Source organism: Pelobates fuscus, chromosome 12 (genome assembly GCF_036172605.1).
Source record: "Pelobates fuscus isolate aPelFus1 chromosome 12, aPelFus1.pri, whole genome shotgun sequence".
Taxonomy (NCBI): domain Eukaryota; kingdom Metazoa; phylum Chordata; class Amphibia; order Anura; family Pelobatidae; genus Pelobates; species Pelobates fuscus.
In genome coordinates, this window is record NC_086328.1 from 22,039,302 (window position 1) to 22,065,543 (window position 26,242).

At 43.0% G+C, this 26,242-nt stretch overlaps 1 protein-coding gene across 1 annotated transcript in view; it reads left to right on the top strand.

Moving 5' to 3' along the window:
• The window catches only part of FANCA (FA complementation group A), a 56,502-nt gene that overhangs the window by 10,333 nt on the left and 19,927 nt on the right, over positions 1-26,242 (top strand). Inside the window, exons 5-21 of the mRNA XM_063437904.1 lie at positions 5,970-6,065; positions 13,658-13,731; positions 15,398-15,507; positions 15,734-15,816; positions 17,247-17,280; positions 17,468-17,537; positions 18,565-18,677; positions 20,212-20,288; positions 20,459-20,600; positions 20,792-20,925; positions 21,146-21,256; positions 21,853-21,948; positions 22,532-22,591; positions 23,511-23,599; positions 24,372-24,432; positions 24,798-24,847; positions 25,548-25,624. Coding sequence (XP_063293974.1) covers positions 5,970-6,065; positions 13,658-13,731; positions 15,398-15,507; positions 15,734-15,816; positions 17,247-17,280; positions 17,468-17,537; positions 18,565-18,677; positions 20,212-20,288; positions 20,459-20,600; positions 20,792-20,925; positions 21,146-21,256; positions 21,853-21,948; positions 22,532-22,591; positions 23,511-23,599; positions 24,372-24,432; positions 24,798-24,847; positions 25,548-25,624 — 1,477 coding nt within the window. The remainder of the gene's footprint in view (positions 1-5,969; positions 6,066-13,657; positions 13,732-15,397; positions 15,508-15,733; positions 15,817-17,246; positions 17,281-17,467; positions 17,538-18,564; positions 18,678-20,211; positions 20,289-20,458; positions 20,601-20,791; positions 20,926-21,145; positions 21,257-21,852; positions 21,949-22,531; positions 22,592-23,510; positions 23,600-24,371; positions 24,433-24,797; positions 24,848-25,547; positions 25,625-26,242) is intronic.

Sequence of the window (26,242 nt, forward strand, 5' to 3'; positions counted from 1 at the left end):
CACACACACTGCATTCACTATCTACACATTACACAAACACACACACTGCATTCACTATCTACACATTACACAAACACACACACTGCATTCACTATCTACACATTACACAAACACACACACTGCATTCACTATCTACACATTACACAAACACACACACTGCATTCACTATCTACACATTACACAAACACACACACTGCATTCACTATCTACACATTACACAAACACACACACTGCATTCACTATCTACACATTACACAAACACACACACTGCATTCACTATCTACACATTACACAAACACACACACTGCATTCACTATCTACACATTACACAAACACACACACTGCATTCACTATCTACACATTACACAAACACACACACTGCATTCACTATCTACACATTACACAAACACACACACTGCATTCACTATCTACACATTACACAAACACACACACTGCATTCACTATCTACACATTACACAAACACACACACTGCATTCACTATCTACACATTACACAAACACACACACTGCATTCACTATCTACACATTACACAAACACACACACTGCATTCACTATCTACACATTACACAAACACACACACTGCATTCACAATCTACACATTACACAAACACACACACTGCATTCACTATCTACACATTACACAAACACACACACTGCATTCACTATCTACACATTACACAAACACACACACTGCATTCACTATCTACACATTACACAAACACACACACTGCATTCACTATCTACACATTACACAAACACACACACTGCATTCACTATCTACACATTACACAAACACACACACTGCATTCACTATCTACACATTACACAAACACACACACTGCATTCACTATCTACACATTACACAAACACACACACTGCATTCACTATCTACACATTACACAAACACACACACTGCATTCACTATCTACACATTACACAAACACACACACTGCATTCACTATCTACACATTACACAAACACACACACTGCATTCACTATCTACACATTACACAAACACACACACTGCATTCACTATCTACACATTACACAAACACACACACTGCATTCACTATCTACACATTACACAAACACACACACTGCATTCACTATCTACACATTACACAAACACACACACTGCATTCACTATCTACACATTACACAAACACACACACTGCATTCACTATCTACACATTACACAAACACACACACTGCATTCACTATCTACACATTACACAAACACACACACTGCATTCACTATCTACACATTACACAAACACACACACTGCATTCACTATCTACACATTACACAAACACACACACTGCATTCACTATCTACACATTACACAAACACACACACTGCATTCACTATCTACACATTACACACACACACACACTGCATTCACTATCTACACATTACACAAACACACACACTGCATTCACTATCTACACATTACACAAACACACACACTGCATTCACTATCTACACATTACACAAACACACACACTGCATTCACTATCTACACATTACACAAACACACACACTGCATTCACTATCTACACATTACACAAACACACACACTGCATTCACTATCTACACATTACACAAACACACACACTGCATTCACTATCTACACATTACACAAACACACACACTGCATTCACTATCTACACATTACACAAACACACACACTGCATTCACTATCTACACATTACACAAACACACACTGCATTCACTATCTACACACTACACAAACACACACTGCATTCATTATATACACACTACACAAACACGCACTGCATTCATTATATACGCACTACACAAACACGCACTGCATTCATTATATACGCACTACACAAACACGCACTGCATTCATTATATACGCACTACACAAACACGCACTGCATTCATTATATACGCACTACACAAACACGCACTGCATTCATTATATACGCACTACACAAACACGCACTGCATTCATTATATACGCACTACACAAACACGCACTGCATTCATTATATACGCACTACACAAACACGCACTGCATTCATTATATACGCACTACACAAACACACACTGCATTCATTATATACACACTACACAAACACACACTGCATTCATTATATACGCACTACACAAACACACACTGCATTCATTATATACACACTACACAAACACACACTGCATTCATTATATAAACACGCAAAGGAAAGGGACCTCTGTTAAAAAAAAGGATAAATGAGTCATTTATTACACGTGAGTTTACAGAGGAAGAGGTTCTATTTCAACTGTCAAAAGTAAAGACAAATAAGTCAATGGGACCTGATGGAATACACCCAAAGCTATTAAAAGAGCTTAGTGGTGTACTAGCAAAACCATTAACAGATTTATTTAACCAATCATTGTTAACAGGAGTAGTCCCAGAAGATTGGAAGTTAGCGAATGTTGTGCCCATTCACAAGAAAGGTAATAGGGAGGAGTCGGGCAACTATAGGCCAGTAAGCCTTACTTCAGTAGTGGGGAAAGTGATGGAAACCATGTTAAAGGATAGGATTGTTGAACATCTAAAAACACATGGATTTCAAGATCAGAGACAACATGGGTTTACTTCAGGGAGATCATGCCAAACTAATCTTATTGATTTTTTTGATTGGGTAACTAAAATTATAGATCAGGGTGGTGCAGTAGACATTGCTTACCTAGATTTCAGTAAGGCTTTTGACACTGTTGCACATAGAAGGCTTATCAATAAACTGCAATCTTTGAGTTTGGATTCCAATATTGTTGAATGGGTAAGGCAGTGGCTGAGTGACAGGCAACAGAGGGTTGTAGTCAATGGAGTATATTCGAAGCTTGGGCTTGTCACCAGTGGGGTACCTCAGGGATCTGTACTTGGACCCATTCTCTTTAATATTTTAATTAGTGATATTGCACAAGGTCTTGATGGTAAGGTGTGTCTTTTTGCGGATGATACTAAGATAGGTAACAGGGTTGATGTTCCAGGAGGGATAAGCCAAATGGCAAATGATTTAGGTAAACTAGAAAAATGGTCAGAGTTGTGGCAACTGACATTTAATGTGGATAAGTGCAAGATAATGCATCTTGGACGTAAAAACCCAAGGGCAGAGTACAGAATATTTGATAGAGTCCTAACCTCAACATCTGAGGAAAGGGATTTAGGGGTGATTATTTCTGATGACTTAAAGGTAGGCAGACAATGTAATAGAGCAGCAGGAAATGCTAGCAGAATGCTTGGTTGTATAGGGAGAGGTATTAGCAGTAGAAAGAGGGAAGTGCTCATGCCATTGTACAGAACACTGGTGAGACCTCACTTGGAGTACTGTACATAGTACTGGAGACCATATCTTCAGAAGGATATTGATACCTTAGAGAGAGTTCAAAGAAGGGCTACTAAACTGGTTCATGGATTGCAGGATAAAACTTACCAGGAAAGGTTAAAGGATCTTAACATGTATAGCTTGGTGGAAAGACGAGACAGGGGGGATATGATAGAAACATTTAAATACATAAAGGGAATCAACACAGTAAAGGAGGAGACTATATTTAAAAGAAGAAAAACTACCACAACCAGAGGACATAGTCTAAAATTAGAAGGACAAAGGTTTAAAAATAATATCAGGAAGTATTACTTTACTGAGAGGGTAGTGGATGCATGGAATAGCCTTCCAGCTGAAGTGGTAGAGGTTAACACAGTAAAGGAGTTTAACCCCTTAAGGACCAAACTTCTGGAATAAAAGGGAATCATGACGTGTCACACACGTCATGTGTCCTTAAGGGGTTAAGCATGCGTGGGATAGGCATAAGGCTATCCTAACTATAAGATAATGCCAGGGACTAATGAAAGTATTTAGAAAACTGGGCAGACTAGATGGGCCGAATGGTTCTTATCTGCCGTCACATTCTATGTTTCTATGTTTCTATGCACTACACAAACACACACTGCATTCATTATACACACACTACATAAACACGCACTGCATTCATTATATACACACTACATAAACACGCACTGCATTCATTATATACGCACTACACAAACACACACTGCATTCATTATATACACACTACACAAACACACACACTGCATTCATTATATACACACTACACAAACTCGCACTCTGCATTCATTATATACACACTGCACAAACACACACTGCATTCATTATATACGCACTACACAAACACACACTGCATTCATTATATACACACTACACAAACACACACTGCATTCATTATATACACACTACACAAACACACACTGCATTCATTATATACACACTACACAAACACACTCTGCATTCATTATATACACACTACACAAACTCGCACTCTGCATTCATTATATACACACTGCACAAACACACACTGCATTCATTATATACGCACTACACAAACACACACTGCATTCATTATATACAAACTACATAAACACGCACTGCATTCATTATATACACTACACAAACACACACTGCATTCATTATATACACTACACAAACACACACTGCATTCATTATATACACACTACACAAACTCGCACTCTGCATTCATTATATACACACTACACAAACTCGCACTCTGCATTCATTATATACACACTACACAAACTCGCACTCTGCATTCATTATATACACACTACACAAACACACACTCTGCATTCATTATATACACACTACACAAACTCGCACACTGCATTCATTATATACACACTACACAAACACACACTGCATTCATTATATACACACGACACAAACACACACTGCATTCATTATATACACACTACACAAACACACACTGCATTCATTATATACACACTACATAAACACGCACTCTGCATCCACTACACACACACACACATATTATGGAAAACATAAAAAATTCTGATTGGCATGTATATTTTGTGCATTTACTTTAATTTAAAAAAAAAAAGATTTGCAAAAAAATAATAAACATGTTCAGTTAACAGCAGATTTGTGTAGAAATTGTTTATTTTTTAAAAATGGTAAATGTACAGAGTATGGGTAAGGGTAAGTTATCGACCATCGGCCTGAAAGTTCACAGATTATCGATATCTGCGCAAAAAAAAAATCAATATCGGTCGATCCCTATCTAAAAACAGCTTGCAAAAGCTGCAGATCTCTGGTCATTGATATGATGTAGTCATGGTGCCTGGAGTCTCTATGTGGAGCACTTTACTATGAAATGCACATACAAAGATTAACCCCATGGCTGCTGGAGGTGCAGCAACACCTCTTGCAGTTTATTGACCAGCACGGAACAAAGTGCCAGGCACCCTTATGTCATTTCTGTGCAAAATGACTGACTCCAGCACGCACAGCCAGCTAATGGCAGCATGGCCCAGTCCCCTCTGTGCCACCCCAGTCAATCCTTCTCCTTGGAGTAACCCTTTTAACCTAGACACATAGATATTACTATTTCCATGCAGATATTATGTACAAACCCAAAATAAAGGACTATTATTATTGCTTTTATTTCTAATAAAAAGGGAGGGCAGGGGATTATCAAGATTTTAGAGGGGAGAAAGTGGAAGTAACACAGTTGGGTCTAGGTTGAAATAATGTAGCTAGGTATGGCTAGAAGGGGAATGCAATTTCCTGAGATAGTCGTCCTGATTGAACTTGCCGGGATTCGGTAAAGATTGCCAACACAGTCAGGAGAAAACATACTCAGAACATTGTTTCCTCCAAACAAGTCTACTCAATTTTTTTTTTTGTCTTTTTTTACTTTGGTGATTCTATTTTAATTTTTTTTTTTTTAAATCTCAGCTAAATAAATGAGTATTAACTATTACTTGGAGGTTAGCTGAACACTTTAAAATTATGTAATAAATGCCATTCTTTGAGAATTTAACGGGAAACGTGTTTTTCTGTTCCCGTGATGCTGCCATAGCTATATTGTGGATTTCTTGCAGGAGAGATTGACATGCTTGCTGAAAACATTAAAGGGGCTGCTGGCGGAGAATTGCTTTTGCCGTTCGCTGTTTTCTAAGGAATTCTGGGAGCAGCAGGTAAGTTGCCTGGGGATACTGTAGAATCATCTCTGATACAATTGTGTATTAGTGCTGTCCTCAAACTACATTCGTCCTTTTGCATAAAAAATAATGCACTTTACCTGTTACCTACAGGCTTCCCCAAACTCCGGCCCTCCAGATGTTGCTGAACTACAATTCCCATGATTCTATGAATGAAATAGGCTGAGAATCATGGGAGTTGTAGTTCAGCAACATCTGGAGGGCCGGAGTTTGGGGAAGCCTGTGTTAGCGAAACATTCTGGTTTTCTGCACCATATACTGGGAATCAGAATGTGTCATTTAATAACTTTGCCTTTGTTTATACTTCACCCACTGTGACAGTCAGATACTCCAGAGCAGGGATCTCCTGATATTGATGGCCTACAACTTACAGGATTCTTTGAGTGCAATAGAATCATGGGAGTTGTAGTTTAGCAATATCCTGGGGGGCAAAGCTCGAGATGCCTGCTGTAGGGTTTAATCACTCGTTTGAGAAATGCAAATTAAAGACTAGAGCAGCGGAAGTGGCGAAAGTTTACAATCTTTGCTATTTTGGGTGTAAAATTGGTTAGTTTAGTGTGTAAACCTTTATAACCTTTTAAAACCTTTATAAACTCCTGTGTCTGTCAGTCACGGAGCTACTTTTCAGACCTTGAGGCTACAGGTTTGAATCTCATCATGGCCAACTCAACCTTCTTTCACTGTTCAAGTCAATAAAATGTGTATATAAATTTTATAAATATAATTCCAGAACCCAGAAAATATTAGATATTTTCTGAAACCAAGAGCAGGCGCTATCCCTCTGTCTTTTGTCCACCAATGCTTTAAAGGTAGAGCAGTTTTTCAGTTCTTATATGGACTACATTTCATGTAAAACACTGCCAGCCATGCAGGCTGCTAGCTTCTTCTCCGAGACCTTGCGCAACAAGAGCAGTAAGTCAGTTTTTGGTCTCCATCTTCTGTGTAGTCAACGTTCCCATTGTTGGTTTAGGCTGGCATTGGTAGCAAGAATTGTAGATTATGCCAACGTAGTGTACCTATAATCTTAATTTTAATAATGACAGGAGGCGAGTATTTTGCATAACTTTCTTTACTTTATGCCTCCAGCAGCACAAGTCAATTAGAAAACTTTAAACCAATCAGTAACAGGCATCACATCCATATATAAAGCCCTGACAGTCACATGATTTCCTCTTTCTTTGATGCGAAAACAGTCCATTATAACGTCAGGGAATTCAAATAATAATCTTGAGTAACGTGTAGAACATAATTTGAAACATGACTTGAAAAAAAAAACCTTCCAGCTTTATCTTGATCTTTATCTTTATGATGGTTACTCTGAAAAGAACAGAAATACGTGAAAGGTGATGGAACCCAACTGATGTCCACATTAAAAAACAGTACTATATGCATCTATATTTATATTACGTTAACATTTTTTAACATTAAACAACCATGGTTTACTATAATAATCACCACGGCTGTAACATCCGTCAACTATATAAGCATCCCATAAATATACTGAACTATCCAAAATCTTATAATTAGACTGAAAATGATAACCAGAAAAATTAGAATTTCCCAGAGTATAGGGAGGGAAACAGGGAGGGAAAATACTCGCCTCCTGTCATTATTAAAATTAAGATTATAGGTACACTACGTTGGCATAATCTACAATTTTATCACATGACAGGAGGCTTCGTATTTTGCATTTTTAAAGCTGTGGTATGATCGAAAGGATGCGTGTGCGGTTGACGAAATAAATATCCGGAAGTTGTCTCGCCGTGTCCAATTCGCCGTCTGTAAAAAATATAGAGGCCCCTCGTGAAGGCCTGAGAAGCAGCCGTGCCTTGTACCGAATGAGTACCTAAAGCACGTCTCCTCCCCCGTTAACGATGACAACCCGTGAACCCATCTAGACGGAGTGTTCATGGTAACTGGCTTGTATGGTTGTTATAAACCCCACCGATGTCTTAATGTGTCAATCTAAGTGTTGTCGGGATCTCCATATAACCAAACACCGCTATAACTGCACAAAGACTGGGAAAAAAACGCCGGGAACAGGGTAAAACACGGACGCAAAAAAGATTTAGTTCTACGAGAACCGTAGAGGTCCTTCCTTCAGGTGATACCGAAAAGCCATATACGTCGAACTCCAGAAGATCTGATATCCGACGAAAATCCAACATAATGTGATTATGACCGACGGCGGGATAGGTTCGTGTTATCTGACTAGTTCCGAAACAAACCCAATCAAAGTCTCACAACAGTGATACTTTAACTCATGGTTTTGGACCATATGCTACCCCGCGGAAAAAACGGTCTATCAAAGGTTCTTGATCGACCGGAGTGTCGTGAATCGTACTATGCACTGTCGAAATAACGGAACGTATCCCGTTAATGGAGCAGTCGAATCGTTCCGATCGGCCCGTCATGAAAAATTATGGGCAAGATTCAATATCGAGGTAGATAGGGGTAATAAAAGGATCGTAGTCCCTTTCCATACCCCCGTGACTTCCAAGTGTTCCATGTGGATAAATCATTTCGGGGAATACCTGTTGTCCATGAGTCTCATGACTCTAGTTGGTTGCGATAGTCCCTTGACATACCAGTCTCCCTTGGAAGACACCAATCCACCAACTCTAGCTGCTCCTGCGTTAACAATCGATGATGTTCTCCCTTTGATCTGCCCGAAGGCAAGTTAAAACTGAAGAAGCAGAGGATGATCCCAATTAAAGACAATCATTCTAGAAGTCCCGCTTAGCTCCTTTACCTCTGTAACGAGTACTATCGAAGTCCTTGCCGTTCTGATCCCAATTTCGTAGGTGTGCCCGGATCTCATGCAGTGAGCTTTCAGCCGATGTCTGGCCCGTCAGTGAAGTGGTCCTGGGAAGTAGTCAAGGTACTATGGAGCCTTTCCGTCATATCCGTCGAATTTCCTTACGAAAGTCGTTATCGCTGATGTGGGGAAAGGTGCAATCCGTCCAATGTGGCATCTATTCCGAAGTAGAGATATGTAGTTACTCGGAACTGGAATCGAACCGACTCCGCTCTGATCACTATGAATCCCAACAATTCCAGGAACTGTGACAATAAATCTCGTTTGTCTACGCAGTTAGGAATTGGGCTTGCCAAGGGTCAGCAAGTGTTACGGCGGATACCCTTTGCTCTTCAGTGTGTCCTGACCAGCTTCCAAAACTTCTTGAGGGACTAAGTGAGCCAGTAGGTAAGTGTCCTTTCAAATCTAACTTTGCAAAAAACCTTTTCGAGGAGTAGGTCTCCTAATAGATCTATACCTTCCTTCCTGAGATGTCGGTACGTCCCCAAAACCATTGGGTTGTCCTATGTTGATGACGTGAGAGTCTCCTGTCTTCTTCTTTACTACTTTACGTGGACCTCGGTCTGATCGGGGCATGAATATCCCTGTAGTGACACCGAGCTCACTGTTGAGGATTATCTTGTTCGTTCCTAGATGACATGGGTATTCCATCCTGAGCTTGTTTCGTACTTTTCCCCGAAGCCGGAGGTTTGCAAGGTGTGCCCGGTGCTTCGGCAAAACCCCTTTTCGGATGATCATGGGTGTCTGGTGGTACGCGAGTCAACCGAGGTTTTCCAGTGTGCCAAAAGAAACTTTTCTTGCCAGGCGGGTTCTGACTTTTCCTCTTCCGATGGAGACTCTCCGTTCTCTTATGATCTCCAGAGAAGGGGAAGAATGGAGTCCTCGTACCCTGATGAAGGGGTCTGAGATGTTCAATGTGCAGGACGTTCTTAGAGACGGTTCCGCTAAGTCGGGGTGTTCTCTTTCCCCTTTGGGGAAGTCGCGTTGGGCCCTTCCCGTGGTGTTTAGGTGGTAAGGTGTCCGACTTGTTAGCCAGCCTCTTGGAGAGGGCTTCTTCCCCCGGAGCTGCCCTGGCGGCTTAATCTTCACCTGGAAATTTGGTCGGTGAATTGAGGGAAATCTGACCTGTTGGTTCACACCCTTTCGGTCTGGGGAGTCAGGATTGTACAACAGTACGCTTATTGCCCCTCAGTGTGTCTCTGTGTATAACCGGGGTCACCCAGCATTTCGATTAATCGGTACCACTTTCGCAGGATCTGGATAGTGGTCTGAGAATGAGGACACCCTCCGTAGGACCGGGACGTACCCTGGTATGGGAGACGTGTAAGTCTCCCTATGTATAATCTAATGGTTCATCCTTATATGTCCTAGAGTTGTGGAGTTTGGCGGTATAGTGAGTTCTCCTTCTCGGTTAAGGGAAGGGCGTACGGGTCCTTCAATTGGGGCGTAGGGGTGTCGGAACACATGCATGTAGTGTGCCCTGGTCTGTGCATGCAATGCCAGAGCATATTCTGAAGGTAGAAGCCCTGGACAAGGGAGCGGTGGTCACCCCTTCGTACCTACGCCACTAGCACCGGGTAAGACTATCCTGGGGTCATGTTGGGACCCTCTTCCGGTCTGTGGGGTACCGAGACAGGTGTCAGGTACGGTAATACACTTATTGCCACTAGTGGGTCTCCACATACCGCTGGGGTTCTCCGGGAACTGTTTCCATCAGTACCACTTAGAGATTTCCTGGAGTGGTCTGAGGAGGGGGTTGCTGAACGGTCAGGAATGTCTGTACGTAAGCCCGTATGGGGTGGTACGGTAGTCTCCAAATTATCCAAGGGGTCACCCTTATTGGGTATAGTACTGTGGAGCTTTGGCAGCACCGTGAGCTCTCCTTTCTTGGTGCTGTCGACATACATGTATCCATTGTGTTCCGATCTGGCATACAGTAACAGATCGTACTCCGTGGTTATCAGCCCGTCCTAGGGCGTGGGGATTAGACCCCAATATCTATATGTCCTTAGCCCTTCCGGGTCTTGGTTGGGTTCTCTGACTTCCTGAGGTATGTCTTGCTAGACCTCCTCCTCCGATGGAGAGTCCTCTGCCCTCCGTTCGTCTATGATTTCTAAGGACGATGGAGATAATGGTTCCTCATCCTCTGATGAGGGTCTTGTGGAGTGTCTGACACAATGGTAGTATGATTTTTTCCCGTCTGTGGGGAGACAGAGTATACGTCAGTGCGTATGTGTCTACACAGTGGCTTCCACGTACAACTGGGGGGCACCCAGGTACCAAGTAATCTGTACCACTAGGAGTTTGACTAGTGGTCTGAAGAGGGGTCACCCTCTTATCGACCGGGGTGAACGGTCTTTAATGTTGGGACGGAGCCCGGTAATGGTCGGGACGGAGCCCGGTAATGGTCGGGACGGAGCCCGGTAATGGTCGGGACGGAGCCCGGTAATGGTCGGGACGGAGCCCGGTAATGGTCGGGACGGAGCCCGGTAACGGTCGGGACGGAGCCCGGTAACGGTCGGGACGGAGCCCGGTAACGGTCGGGACGGAGCCCGGTAACGGTCGGGACGGAGCCCGGTAACGGTCGGGACGGAGCCCGGTAACGGTCGGGACGGAGCCCGGTAATGGTCGGGACGTAAGCCCGGTAATGTGAGGTATCGAAGACCTCAGTACGCTTTTGTAAGGAGTCACCCTTGTGTATGGAATTTTGTGGAAATTTGCCATTGTGGATTGTGCGTACTTCGTTATAAGCCCTTGATTGGGCGTGGAGGTCACCCTTGTACAACAAATTGTTGTTGTTGATTGTTTGTATGTAGTGATTTCTGGGTAGTTCTTCAGTGCTTTGTAACAATCATCATTGCCTTCTGAGTGTTCATCTAATTGGGCAGTGCAGCCTGAGCCTGATGGGAGTTGTTCCTGGTTTGGTGTAATACAATCCCAACGGTGAGTTACCTGCAGTGGTCCTTTAGCACAGAGCTGTAGGAGTTAACTGCAGTGAGGAGTGTGCTTAGCCTGATGGGAGTTGTTCCTGGTTTGGTGCAATACCATCCTCATGGTAAGTTATCTGCAGTGGCCCTTTAGCACAGAGTTGCAGGGGTTAACTGCAGTGAGAAGAGTGCTTAGCCTGATGGGAGTTGTTACTGGTTTGGTGTAATACCATCCTACTGGTAAGTTATCTGTAGTGGCCCTTTAGCACAGAGTTGCAGGCGTTAACTGCAGTGAGAAGAGTGCTTAGCCTGATGGGAGTTGTTCCTGGTGTGGTGTAATACCATCCTACTGGTAAGTTATCTGCAGTGGCCCTATAGCACTGAGTTGCAGGGATTACCTGCAGTGAGGAGTGTGTTTAGTTACACATTATATAATGTGAGCATGAAGAATTAATTCAAATAATAGGATAAACAACAAAACTTCTCAGTGTACATGACAGAATATTTTGTCAGCTTCAGTGTAAAGCATATCATAATTTTTTGCTCTTTCAATCAAGTGGTGTACCTGTGATGGCACACATACTGTAATACTTTAATGGCACATAAAAACGTTAATAGAAGCAGAAAATCTGTGCCAGTTCGTGGGAATCACGAACTGGCAAAACTAAGATGGCCGCCGAGGATCTCGCGGTATCGCGAGTTCCAAGATGGCCGCCGTTCGCGCGCAAATTTGCCGCGCAGTCCGCGACTGCGGCCCGCAATGGCGGTCCGACGGACTCGGTCTGCACCCCCTCGCGCCCCCCTACCCACCCCTCGGTACCCTGGGACCCTTAGAGGAGCCTGGTGGTCCCGCGCGATCGCGGTAAAATGCCGCGAATTGCGAGGGACAAACAGGCAAGCAGGCAGACAGCAACAGATCCCAGCAGGGGAAACACAGTGGGAAAAAACCCACCTAACAGTCCAGGGAGAAGGATGGATTTAGCAGGGGAAATAGAGGAGGCAGATGAAAAGGGAGGCCCCAGACAGGGGGAAGAAAAGAAAAGGTACAATACCAAAACAAGTTAAAGGGACCACAAGATCAATATGCATTATATATAGAAAAACAGTTGAGAGCTTAATACTCTGACCTGTGCCTTGGCTGGAAGCAGCAAAGAAAGAGGAAATCATGTGACTGTCAGGGCTTTATATATGGATGTGATGCCTGTTACTGATTGGTTTAAAGTTTTCTAATTGACTTGTGCTGCTGGAGGCATAAAGTAAAGAAAGTTATGCAAAATACGAAGCCTCCTGTCATGTGATAAAATCTTGTTTCAGGAAGTCCTTGTGTGACCTCAGGAAGGGCCATTAGGTGCTCATCCTTTGTAAACAATATTCACCAGTGATATTCCAGTGTCCGTCTCTGCTTATATAGATCTCCAGGAAATGGAGCAAAACCAGTAAAATAAAATCTGTCAAGGTAGGGTACAGCCTTAGACTTTCCATCTACTACTTGTCTGACTGATTGTAAGTCTTTGATACTCCACATGAGACAACTAATTGTTGCAAAATGATTTTGTGTGAGTAGGTAATACTCTTATCAGGACTTAATTTCAGGTTATTATCAATGCCTGAAAAGTTACTTGCCACTGCAAGCCTGTAGGGTTCATGGCACATGGGATTTTTTTCTCACCAGGGTCACATTTTCACTCGCCAATGACTAGTGGCAAATGGAAATTTTGAGCCCTGACTTTAAAGTGAATTTTTCTGATATCGTTGTAAATCTAGTGATGATGTAATGTTGCTGAGATTATGCAGTGTGACCTCTCCCTTACTTTCGATTGCAGCGCCACCCTGTGCTAGAAGCTGTCTGGCGTTTGCACATCGAGGATATTGTACGATTGGAGGATATGCTTGAGAGGTAATATACATGGAGTGTGCATAACAATACGTAAGCATTTCATGAACACCTAGACTAGGTCTTTACCTCCTGCCAGAGACTGCAAGGTCAGGACTTTACCACCAATCACAGACACCAAGATCGGATGTGTACCCCCGATCACAGACACCAAGATCGGATGTGTACCCCCGATCACAGGCACCAGGATCGGATGTGTACCCCCGATCACAGGCACCAGGATCGGATGTGTACCCCCGATCAGACACCAGGATCGGATGTGTACCCCCGATCACAGACACCAGGATCGGATGTGTACCCCCGATCACAGACACCAGGATCGGATGTGTACCCCCGATCACAGACACCAGGATCGGATGTGTACCCCCGATCACAGACACCAAGATCGGATGTCTACCCCCGATCACAGACACCAGGATCGGATGTGTACCCCCGATCACAGGCACCAGGATCGGATGTGTACCCCCGATCACAGGCACCAGGATCGGATGTGTACCCCCGATCAGACACCAGGATCGGATGTGTACCCCCGATCACTGACACCAGGATCGGATGTGTACCCCCGATCACTGACACCAGGATCGGATGTGTACCCCCGATCACAGGCACCAGGATCGGATGTGTACCCCCGATCACAGGCACCAGGATCGGATGTGTACCCCCGATCACAGACACCAGGATCGGATGTGTACCCCCGATCAGACACCAGGATCGGATGTGTACCCCCGATCACAGACACCAGGATCGGATGTGTACCCCCGATCACAGACACCAAGATCGGATGTGTACCCCCGATCAGACACCAGGATCGGATGTGTACCCCCGATCACTGACACCAGGATCGGATGTGTACCCCCGATCACTGACACCAGGATCGGATGTGTACCCCCGATCACAGGCACCAGGATCGGATGTGTACCCCCGATCACAGACACCAGGATCGGATGTGTACCCCCGATCAGACACCAGGATCGGATGTGTACCCCCGATCAGGCACCAGGATCGGATGTGTACCCCCGATCACAGGCACCAGGATCGGATGTGTACCCCCGATCACAGGCACCAGGATCGGATGTGTACCCCCGATCGCAGGCACCAGGATCGGATGTGTACCCCCGATCACAGGCACCAGGATCGGATGTGTACCCCCGATCACAGGCACCAGGATCGGATGTGTACCCCCGATCACAGGCACCAGGATCGGATGTGTACCCCCGATCACAGGCACCAGGATCGGATGTGTACCCCCGATCACAGGCACCAGGATCGGATGTGTACCCCCGATCACAGGCACCAGGATCGGATGTGTACCCCCGATCACAGGCACCAGGATCGGATGTGTACCCCCGATCACAGGCACCAGGATCGGATGTGTACCCCCGATCACAAGCGCCAGGATCGGATGTGTACCCCCGATCACAAGCGCCAGGATCGGATGTGTACCCCCGATCACAGGCGCCAGGATCGGATGTGTACCCCCGATCACAGGCACCAGGATCGGATGTGTACCCCCGATCACAAGCGCCAGGATCGGATGTGTACCCCCGATCACAAGCGCCAGGATCGGATGTGTACCCCCGATCACAGGCGCCAGGATCGACTTTTTAAGAGTTAACATTACTTGTTTAGTGATTTATTTCTATGCTGATAATTTTTTTTGTCATTGAAGCTGCAAAGACACCACCTCTGCAGTCGACTGGTTCTGCGAAGAGATGCGATCACTATGCGCGCACATGGACGATTCCTCTCACTTGGAGCATCTTCAGCAAATGGCATCTGGTAGGCCTCGCTGTTAAATGATAACTCCTGATTTAACTATCTTCTCAGCCAGTTACACCAGACTATAGACTATTTCTCCACTGTGCCCCTGTTTACCTGTAATGGAAAACTTAATTTGCTCTAATTAGGTCAGAATTGAGGACAAAGGAGCCTGTTCTTCCTTCTATTTCTGTTTTTACATGAACGGTTATCTGACCTAATAGCGATGTTTTTATCTTGATGCCAGACTTTTTGATTGTGCTGGTTGGCAACGCTTTCCGTCCATCTGCAGATCCTGCGGAGAAGTCAGAACAACAAAGAATTACAGAGGTACTTGTGTGACACAGAGGATCTGTTTATGTTGTTAGAACATTTGTTATTTAGGCAAAAGCTACGTCTTCCTAATCTATGAATGCTTTCTCATTCGTTACTTAACACGCGGATGAGTGAGGGGGCACACCAGCTGAGACACTACAGTCCATTTAAAGGGGGGCTGCCACTGCCTCGGGGTTTTCATATTATCACTTAGTTTAACAAATAGGTGTTTGTGGGGTCTAAAAATTATAATTAAACGTAGAAATCCACACTGCTGTATTTAGCTCTGTCCTGCACCTGGGCGCCTCCATCTTAGCTCTCAACCAGTCATTGTTCGAAGCTCTGTATCTTTTTGTTCTTTAACCCCTTAAGGACACATGACGTGTGTGACACGTCATGATTCCCTTTTATTCCAGAAGTTTGGTCCTTAAGGGGTTAAAGGACCACTCTAGGCACCCAGGCCACTTCAGCTTAATGAAGTGGTCTGGGTGCCAGGTCCAGCTAGGGTTAACCCATTTTTTTTTATAAACATAGCAGTTTCAGAGAAACTGCTATGTTTATTAATGGGTTAAGCCTTCCCCCAAAGCCTCTAGCGGCTGTCTCATTGACAGCCGCTAGAGGCGCTTGCGTGATTCTCACTGTGAAAATCACAGTGAGAGCACGCAAGCGTCCATAGGAAAGCATTATGAATGCTTTCCTATGTGACCGTCTGAATGCGCGCGCAGCTCTTGCCGCGCGTGCGCATTTAGCCGACGGGGCGGAACGGAGGCGGAGAGGAGGAGGAGAGCTACCCGCCCAGCGCTGGAAAAAGGTAAGTTTTAACCCTTTTCCCCTTTCCAGAGCCGGGCGGGAGGGGGTCCCTGAGGGTGGGGGCACCCTCAGGGCACTCTAGTGCCAGGAAAACGAGTATGCTTTCCTGGCACTAGAGTGGTCCTTTAAAAGAACAGCCTTTGCACCTGTCAATGAAGAGGAAGGAGGGGAAATAGAAATAACTGGTGAGATTTATCAAAGTGTTATCTTGGGAAAAGTGCTATGTAGGAGTTAAAGGGGAGGACTTACCAGTCAAATGTGTCTGCTGGTTTCCATGGTGATCACCCCACTTACTATTTTGCACAGTTTTGCAGAACACGTCACTTCCAATGCATTCTATACCCTGGCTGTGCCAAGACTGAACTGGATTGAGATATGAGTTGCTAAATCTGTAATGTGCATTAAAATAAAACTGACCATTGTATTATGAAAATGTTAACCCAAGTTTTATGGGATTTCCAATGTTCCATTCAATGGTGTAATTTCTGGGTAAGAAACGTTTTCCCTTTGGCAATATTTACTCTGATTCACTAGTTTGAAAAGAAATGTAAAAATACTAACTTTGGTGTTTGCTGAAGGTACATTGATTTAGAGCAATAATCAGCAGCTAAAAGAACTGTTTATTTTTTTTTTAGATCTCTCTTCTGATTCTGGATCGAATGCTTTCCTGTAAGTGTATCCTAGTGAATTTGCTGGGAATTTAATTGCAATGTGCTTTTTGTAATCTCAAAAATTATTCCCCAAATATCCCATGTCTATAAAAAAAAAAAATATGATTGCACGCGTTACTTGTTCTAACCAGGTTACTTAAAAAATATGTAGTTCAATAATATTTCATTACTTGTTTCTTTTTAAGGGCTACTCGATGGGGTCTCTGAAGAAAACAAGGAACAGCAATCCCACAAGCCATGTATTGCGCGCCATTGGTAGGAAACATCTAACATCATATATTCCACAGTTTTAACATTTTTACATAGATGCTTCAATTATTGAAAAATGTTAAATATATATCATTTTATTTTTTTTGTGGACTGTGTTTTGATATGCAGAGCCAAGGTCCACGACTCTGCTTTCTTTCTCCAGGGAACAGAGAGAGAGAAAGTTGTGAGTATGGCCTGCGCATGCACAGCATTGATATCAGGCAGCCAGAACTAAAAATGATGGCTTATTGTCTGATTGACAGCTCTGAGAGGCATTCTTAGAGCTGCAACCCCATGTCAGGTGACACATGGTCCAATGTGGCCTCTTTGCTGAACTTGGCAGTGACGTGTTAAGACCTGTATGCACCAAGTAGTGAACAATGTTTCTGAGTAGGGTCAGAATGGTGGAAACCCAACTAATAAATCTGCAGCTCACTCTGGAATAAAACTGTGAAGTGCAAAATATAGTATTATAAAACAAATAAGCAGAATGAAAATTCTCATTATGGGCACACTAGAAGGGCAGTATTTTGGGTCCCTTTGTAATTGTTTGCAGGGAAGCAATCAACATGCACATTCTGTTAGTTTGAAATTGATTGCTTCTCATTTTGTACTTTCTCCATATGTTCTGATTCTAAATGTGACACCGTATGTTCATGTAAAGTGCACCTGTCTATAAAGACATCACTCTGTAAAGAAGGCAAGGAGAGAAGCATTTGCTCTGCCACTCAGTGTAACTATGTCTCCGGCAGCCATTCTGGACTATATTTCAAAATGCTGCTATTGGCGTTCTCCTGTTAATTGTCTTCTTTTTCAAAACCGATTCTCACCTGTAATCTCTCAAAACAGAGTACAGATTTGTAACTTTAATTTGTTTAATTTAAGTGAGACCCTTATTTCATCTCTGTGTGCAATACCCTGTGAGTATTCATTCATACTGTGTCATTTACTGCTGTATCTCTGCCTGTGTGGCTCTGTACTCTTGAGAGAATGTGGAAATTAATTGCCGATCCGGATTTATCATCCTTTGCAGGCTGATTGCATTTGAGGTTCCCAGGTACAGAACCCGTTTGATTCCAGAGTCTCTGGTGCGCTTCTATATCCATACTCTGAATCAGGTGCTTACCTACAAACCACAGTTGAAAGGTCAGTAGTTTTGGGTGCTGGATGCTTTGGGGGGGTAGAGGTGAGGGCAGTAGAATACTGTTTGTAGTAATAAGAGGTATGTTAAATGATCGGTATAAAACGTAACCCTGATCTTATCAGCATTGATTGAAAAGATAAGAATTATTATTTTGAATTTAACAAGCATAGTGCGAGGGGTTGTGTAATTAAAGGACCACTATAGTGACAGGAAAACAAACCCGTTTTCCTGGCACTATAGTGCCCTGAGGGTGCTCCCTCGGCGCTGGGGACTCTCCTCCTCCTTCCGACGTCATCGGCTGAATGCGCATGCGCGGCAAGAGCCGCGCGCATTCAGCCAGTCCATAGGAAAGCATTCTCAGTGAAAATCACAGTGAGAAGCGCGGAAGCGCCTCTAGCGGCTGTCAATGAGACAGCAACTAGAGGCTGGATTAACCCTAAAGTTAACATAGCAGTTTCTCTGAAACTGCTATGTTTACAGCAGACAGGGTTAATCCTAGATGGACCTGGCACCCAGACCACTTAATTGAGCTGAAGTGGTCTGGGTGCCTTTAGTGGTCCTTTAATGTAGATAAGTTGCCAAAGTGTAATGTACATAAAATATACGTTTGACCTATTGCATTCTTAGGCGGTGATCTTGGGTCCAGGCTTGAAAATCTAGACAGAAAAAATAGACAGAAAATATTGATGTAACACCAAAAATGGAAAAGTGCATTTACTGCAGTTGGGCATCAATGATTCTTAAAGGGATGCTGTAAGCTCTAAAACAACTTTTGCTTACTGAAGCAGTTATAGTGTGTAGAACATGCCCCTGCAGTCTCACTGCTCAATTCTTTGCCATTTCTGAGTTAAACCACTTTGTTTATACAGCTCTAGCCACACCTCCCCAAGCTTTGCCTGACAAAGCCTGCATTAAAAAATGGTTTAATTTTCAATCCATCCAGCACTGTGTGTTTACTGTAAATGTTCTTCTCTTCTGCTCTATAAATTGGACTTTAATCACACTCAGGAGGCTCCTGTAGGGTCTAAAAGGCTATTAATAGAGCATTAGAAAATAAATCTTAAATTAAACAGACTGTGTAATAAAGGAAGTTTGAACATAGATTTCTCTTTATTGGAAGTCTCTAGGACGGCTGTGTAAGTAATTTGCAGGGAAGCTGTGGCTAGGGCTGTATAAACAAAGTGATTTAAATCCTAAATGGCAGAGAATTGAGTTGTAAGACTGCTTTTATTAGGGTGCCATCCATGTACATGTTAAGTTGTTAGCTTACTGCTCACTTGTGTAACTTCTATGACCCATATTGTGATTTGTAATGTGATATGGATATAAAAAAACAAAATCCCTTTTGCCAGAGGGGTCTCCATTGCCCTGGGGATGGCGGTGCTGTTATAGCATGCAGTTTAACATGGACATTCGTCTTGGGTCTAATGAATACGATCTACCTGTTCCAACAATGAATATGACTTGCAGGGCAAATGTTATAATGTAATAAGCACATTCATAGCACATTGTAAGCGGTGCCATTCTATATTTCAGCTTCTGATGCCATTCGACTTCAAGGAAACTGGAGCTTTGCCAAAACCTGCCCCCTGCTAACAGATCTGTACCGTAAGGTGAGAGCTCCTTCACCAGAACAGCCTCCTAACTCTGCGGCATTAAATGATCCGAGAATAGTCCGATCTGAATGTTATTTTACCGTCTGCGTTTATCAAAGTTTTTCTTAGACTAAATCCTGAGTAATCAATCAAAATTGTTAAAGTAAGTTTAAATCCTTCTCATGTAGCTGTTTGTTGTGCTTGACGCTGTAAAGTCCACCGCTCACATCCAACTTGTTCTGGAGACGCAGGAGGTGAATTGGTACCACGTATTAACGTGCCTGTCTTGTCTGGTCATCTGCCAGGCCGAGGCTCAGCAGCTAGTGAAAAGTAAGGCTTGGCTGGTTATTCAGTTTATTCTAAATAAATACCTATTTTGATAATCTCTCAGGCCTATTGCAGTGCTTGCCTTGTTTTATGCCTTATTATTAGTCATTGCTCTACTGCCTGCAGCATAGTCTGGGTGAAAGCAAACTGAGATGGCTTGTGTGTTATATGGATTGTTTTGTGTTATGTGCTAGATCTCTTGAGCCACCTCCTGACACAAGCTTTTACCCTGTATGAGTTGGACGGTCTGATCACGGCTTTCCTGTTTGCCCGTCAAGCAGCACTGGAAGGTCCGGCAGCATTCATATCGTACACAGAATGGTTCAAGGTAATGTCGGATTTATGGGTTTGCAGGCAGCCTCCATCCATACATTGATGATGTTCAACTACTCCACCATGTTGAGCCTAGTAACCTGTTATCTCAGTCCTTTCTATTAAAGCCCGTCTCCCTGTTGGTTGCTCTAGAGAACTTGTATCTGCAGGTGCCCCCAGCTTTCAATTAGATTGTTTCTATAATCGGAGAATTAAGCCTTTTCTCTTGTTTCTAGACTACGTTTGGTGCTGCGAGTTCTTGCCACAGCAGCAGCAAGAAGTCTCAAGTCTTCTTATTAAAGTTCCTTTCGGACCTGGTACCGTTCGAAAGCCCACAATACCTGAAGGTAGATACTTGAACTGCTAATGTTCTACACCATTCTTTGCTCGACCTGGAATTCTGTATTTACTTAATAACACACTTAATTGTTGCCAAGTACTCCAGCAGGCAGATAAAATGCCATTGATTTGTTTTGGTACTTTTATACCTAAATACCCAGAAGTTACCATGAAAAAAAGTTTATTAAACATTAATACCATCCTTCTTCAACAATAAAGCCTGCAGCTGACCTGTGCTTAAAGACAACTTTATAGTTTAGCGAACCGACACACTTATAGGCATAACATTTTCTTGGATACAAATGAATCTGGAGAAAGTAGAATTTTAGACAATTAAACTGAAACATTTCATGACAAGCAGACATAAAAAAAAGACCAAAAACAAAACGTAATTACAAAATCGAAAACAAAGCAATGTACAAATAAATAGGTGGGGAGCACTGGGAATTGTAATGACTTCGTTACTGGGTTTGCATGGCTAGCTATAACATCCTAAATGCCGCGTACGCCATGTTTTTCCATGATCTCTGTCTGTGTTTGTGTATACATGTGTGAAAGGAAAGTCTATACTGACCTGTTATCGCTTTATATACGATCCCTACAGATTCACATTCTGCACCCACCTTTTGTGCAGACAAAGTATCGTCCCTTACTGATGGAATATATCTCGTTGGCCAAAACCCGACTTACAGACCTGAAGGTAAGTTGTTCTACCGCTCATAACATCAGTGTAAAGGGAAGCAATGATCTGAGACTGTGAGCTGTGTACTACTTTAGTAACATGTACCAGCTAGAAGTAGTTTTGTTACTTTGGATCTATATGTAGCATTACGAGTTATGTCTCGGCTATTGCAGGAAACTTATCTGGGCAGGGCTATCTACACATGGGTGTGTTAAGAGATAAGTGAGCAGCAACTGATGGATATTAATGATCCCTACGCATGTTATTTGCCTCGTCAGAGTACAAATATAGCGCTGTATCTCCCATAATGCCACTTTATGTTTGTTTAACTCTAGATTTAGAGCTGGAATTTACCCAATTAACCTATGACGACCTAAGTCAACAAATAGGTTTTATATGTCTATTTAATAAAAGGTATGTTTTGAAACTGTGCTCCCTTTGACACACTTTTTCTCCATGCAGTTAAATGAAGGGGTTACCCTTATCATTTCTCCAGAGGATAACGCTGGGAAGATCGTAGGGATAACTTACTTTTGTAGATGTGTTTTGTTTTTGGTTTTTGTCTGTTCTTGGCGCGTTTTCACTGTGCATGTGTCTGCAGGTTTCTATTGAAGACATGGGTTTGTATGAAGATTTGTCAGCAGAACCAGATAAAAATCAGGTATTCTATTTACCCTGTTAACTTCCTATTCACAGAACAGAGCGATCCAGTTAGTTGCTCAGAGTTAGTGTGCCCCATAGGGTATTGTATGGTCTCCCTCTATCACGTAGCGTTTAGAGGGAACCTGTCAGGCCAGGTTAAAGAGCATGAAATTCTGTGTGTACACCATGCTAGCCGCTTTACCAACAAATGTAGAGTTTTTTTGAAGAAAAACCTATTTAAATCCCCCCCCAATCTCTCAGTAAAATCTCTGCCATAAACGCTATGCCAGCGATTTCATTGACAAGGGAGAGCAGAAAAGACATCCAACAGGCATCCCTTCTGCTCTCCCAAGCATGCTCTGTGGTTGCTATGAAAACTCCCGAGTCGATACTGGTAGTGATTGATGGGGAGTAGAGGAACAGAGTGACATCACTCCGTTCAGACACCGGCATGCTGGCAACAAAGCCAGCGTGTCTGTGTCGCACAGGAGGTTGTTTTCCCTACATGGGGAAACCATCCCAAGCAGGGCAAGTCAATGAAGAGAAGGAGCAAGGCGGACATGCGGTGGGTGTTAAATGGAGACCCGGAGCTTCACTTTCATTTCTTTACATGATGTATAACCTTTTCTGTTTTGAGGTTGGACAGCCATCCTGTTTTTATAATATTCACTCAGACTTTATCACGCTGCGGGAGGCTCTGCTGAAACTCATACAGTGTATTTCGGCCACATCGGAGACCGAGCAGTAAGACAGAAATTGTTATAAAAGTGCCCATCTCAACACAGACTCAGAATAGTATTATATTAAATGTATTACATTATTATTAGCTTTTTATATAGTGCCAACATATCCCGCAGTGCTTTGCATTAACTTCGCACATAAATACAGATTGGCTGCTAAATGTACGATGAGCGACTATGCCCTATTTCCCTCTGCAGCCTCAGTCTCAGGCATTACAAGATGTGGAGAGAGCTGTACAGATTTTTCAGACCACAAGCAAGATACCAGCCAGTGTGATGGAAGCCAGGTATGTGATACTCTACACTAGGTGGCGCCATTCTTCAGTTCCTAATGGCTACTTTCGGTCATTTCGCTAGTGCTCAGGGATATCCTTCGATTCAGGGTTTAAGACCTGTAGTTTTGCACTCTTGCCTTATTATTCCTCATTGGTTATATTTTATTACGGTGACGATGCCCTTCTTTATACTGGAGAAAACCATACATGAAAGTTAGGAGGATCCTAGCAAGACAGCAGCTCACACAATAAGTAACCATTGGCGCTGAGGCTGCTGTGGGCGAACACTCCTGTAACTCTCAGCAAGCCTGTTTCTGTGCTAAGCATTGCAAGAGTTGTAGTGCATTGTTAATGTATAATTCCATCAGAGCCTACACTCAGTCTGTTACGAGGAGTAATTCTTCCTTGTTTTGCTTGGAGCTGGCGTGTCAACCTCCGTCCTGAATGTCTGTAATTATGTTGCATGTTTTAAATATCTCTAACGTATAATCAAGCAATTAATATTCTGCATAACTGAGCAACATGCTTGAGTTCAGCGTTTATCCCAGACAGCCATCCCTAAACCTTGGCACAGTGGGTTTTGTGTTTTTTCTTTTGTTAACTGTTAGCCTGCTGGTTGGCTTAGCATTATGGGAACTATAGTCCACCAGTTGCCAGGCCTAGCTCTCCAATCCTTGCCTTAGCTAGCCAAGCCTAGCCTTTTGTTTTTAATATATATTTTTTAGCTCGTTAAGAGGCATTCCTTTAAACGACTCCTGCTCATCTAAAAACATTCTTTCTGCAGCATTTTCAGGAGATCATATTTTACATCTCGGTTCCTGCCGGCACTGCTTACCCCCAGAGAGGTTAGTATCATTCTGCAGGTTTCATTTAACAATTATGTAATGACTGAGTAGAGCTAGGTTATTGTGTTATGTTCCGTACTGCCCTATTTTAATTAGGGATCCTTCTAAAAAATGCATTTTAATTCTTCAATACCTGGGATCTACATTTTTGTAACTCTTAGCCTACATTTATCTGGTCTGTGTTTGACATATGCATGAAGGTATGTTTTTCCTTAAACTTGGTACCCCAGGTGTTTAACCATATTTCCCATTATATGTACCTGTTATCCAGGATACCGCAGTTGGCTATAATTGTATGAGTCATGGGGTGTAGTAGTCGGGTTTATGAAGATAATTACAATCGGTATCATTTCACTGTCTTCCAGCTCCCGGCTACTCCGGACTATCACATGTTGCTGATTGATGCATTGAAGAGGTGAGAAGATCCAATTATCTTTAGACTGACATGTATTGTCTCCATCCTGGATCTTTCTACATTTGTCGCTGTAGCTGTGAGGCCATAACTCACAATAATCTCTTTAAAGGCTGGTTGAACGTGAAGGGATTGTCATAGGTTTGAGTTCCAAAGTTCAAGGAACACTCAACGTAACATAAAATCTGTTCCCTTTTGTAAAGTTGGTTCTGCATGTAGGTTCTTTGTCACTGTGTTCAGCACACAGCTGTGTGTAGCTACAGTGATCTGCCAAAAGAACTGACCCTCCACTGACTAAGATTAAAGGAGGAATTCCCATTTGTTACTTTGTTATCCAAAAAAAAGCTCATGTCACAACCTTCTTTTCTGCACTTTCCAAGAGACTCTGTGATGTGGCTGTATGCATAGGGCATCTGAGAGAATGCTGTGTACCCTCTGTGTACAGTGCTCTTAGTAAACTGAATGAAGGTACCATATGGCTTCAGTTTATTGAGCAGTCCCAATTCATCGTTGCAGTACTATATTCACATCTATAGCATAATCCGGCATAGAGTGTTGTAAACTAGCAGGAGAACAATACGAGATAACAAGTGGGGTAAAAGAGAAGTGTGGAAGAGGGGTGGTTTTGTGCCGCTCGCGGAGGGATGGGGGGGTGGGCTGCTAGGGCCTGGTCAAACATTTAATTAAATGTATTTTTGTGCAGAGCGGAGAAGATTCCTGCAAGTTTGTACAGTACCTATGTAGAGGCCTGTGAGCAGGAAAGGAACCGGAATCTGGCTGGTGAGACATTGTTGCCCTCATTTACTGCATCAGTGTTTTTTTTTGTTTTTTTTTTAAAGGGTCACTCTAAGCACCATAACAACTTTGTATGATTGCCAAGGTTAAGGTCCACTGTGTATTCTGATGTTACTGGCATTTGTACAGCTTACAGAGTTATTCACTAGTGACCATCGTCAGGAATTGAAAGGGAATTTCAAATTGAAGGCTACAGTAGTCGATCTGGATAAATTCTCCAATTCCGCTGTTCTTTCAGTTCAGCTGTTTTGGCGTTAAATTTAAATTTCACTTCTAATTCCTGACAATTCTCAATAAATAACACTGCAAGTGTCAGTAGCAGTAGCAAATTTCCTCCCTCACCAATCAAATACATGTGTTTCTGGTCTCCAGCGGTCAATTCCTTTGCCAATTGTCTCAGATTGAAAGTCATTTATTCCCATCAGAAGCGTTACTCCTGGCAAAAAATCACTTTATGGCTACTTCCAGTTTATTTAGTGAACCATGATTTGTCTTACAGTGGTTATAGTTACTGGGATTAAAGTGAGCTCCGGCAAAGATGTCCTTGTTGTGTACACCGGGCACATGCACATCTTGGACAAAGTTAATATAGACAGATTTAAC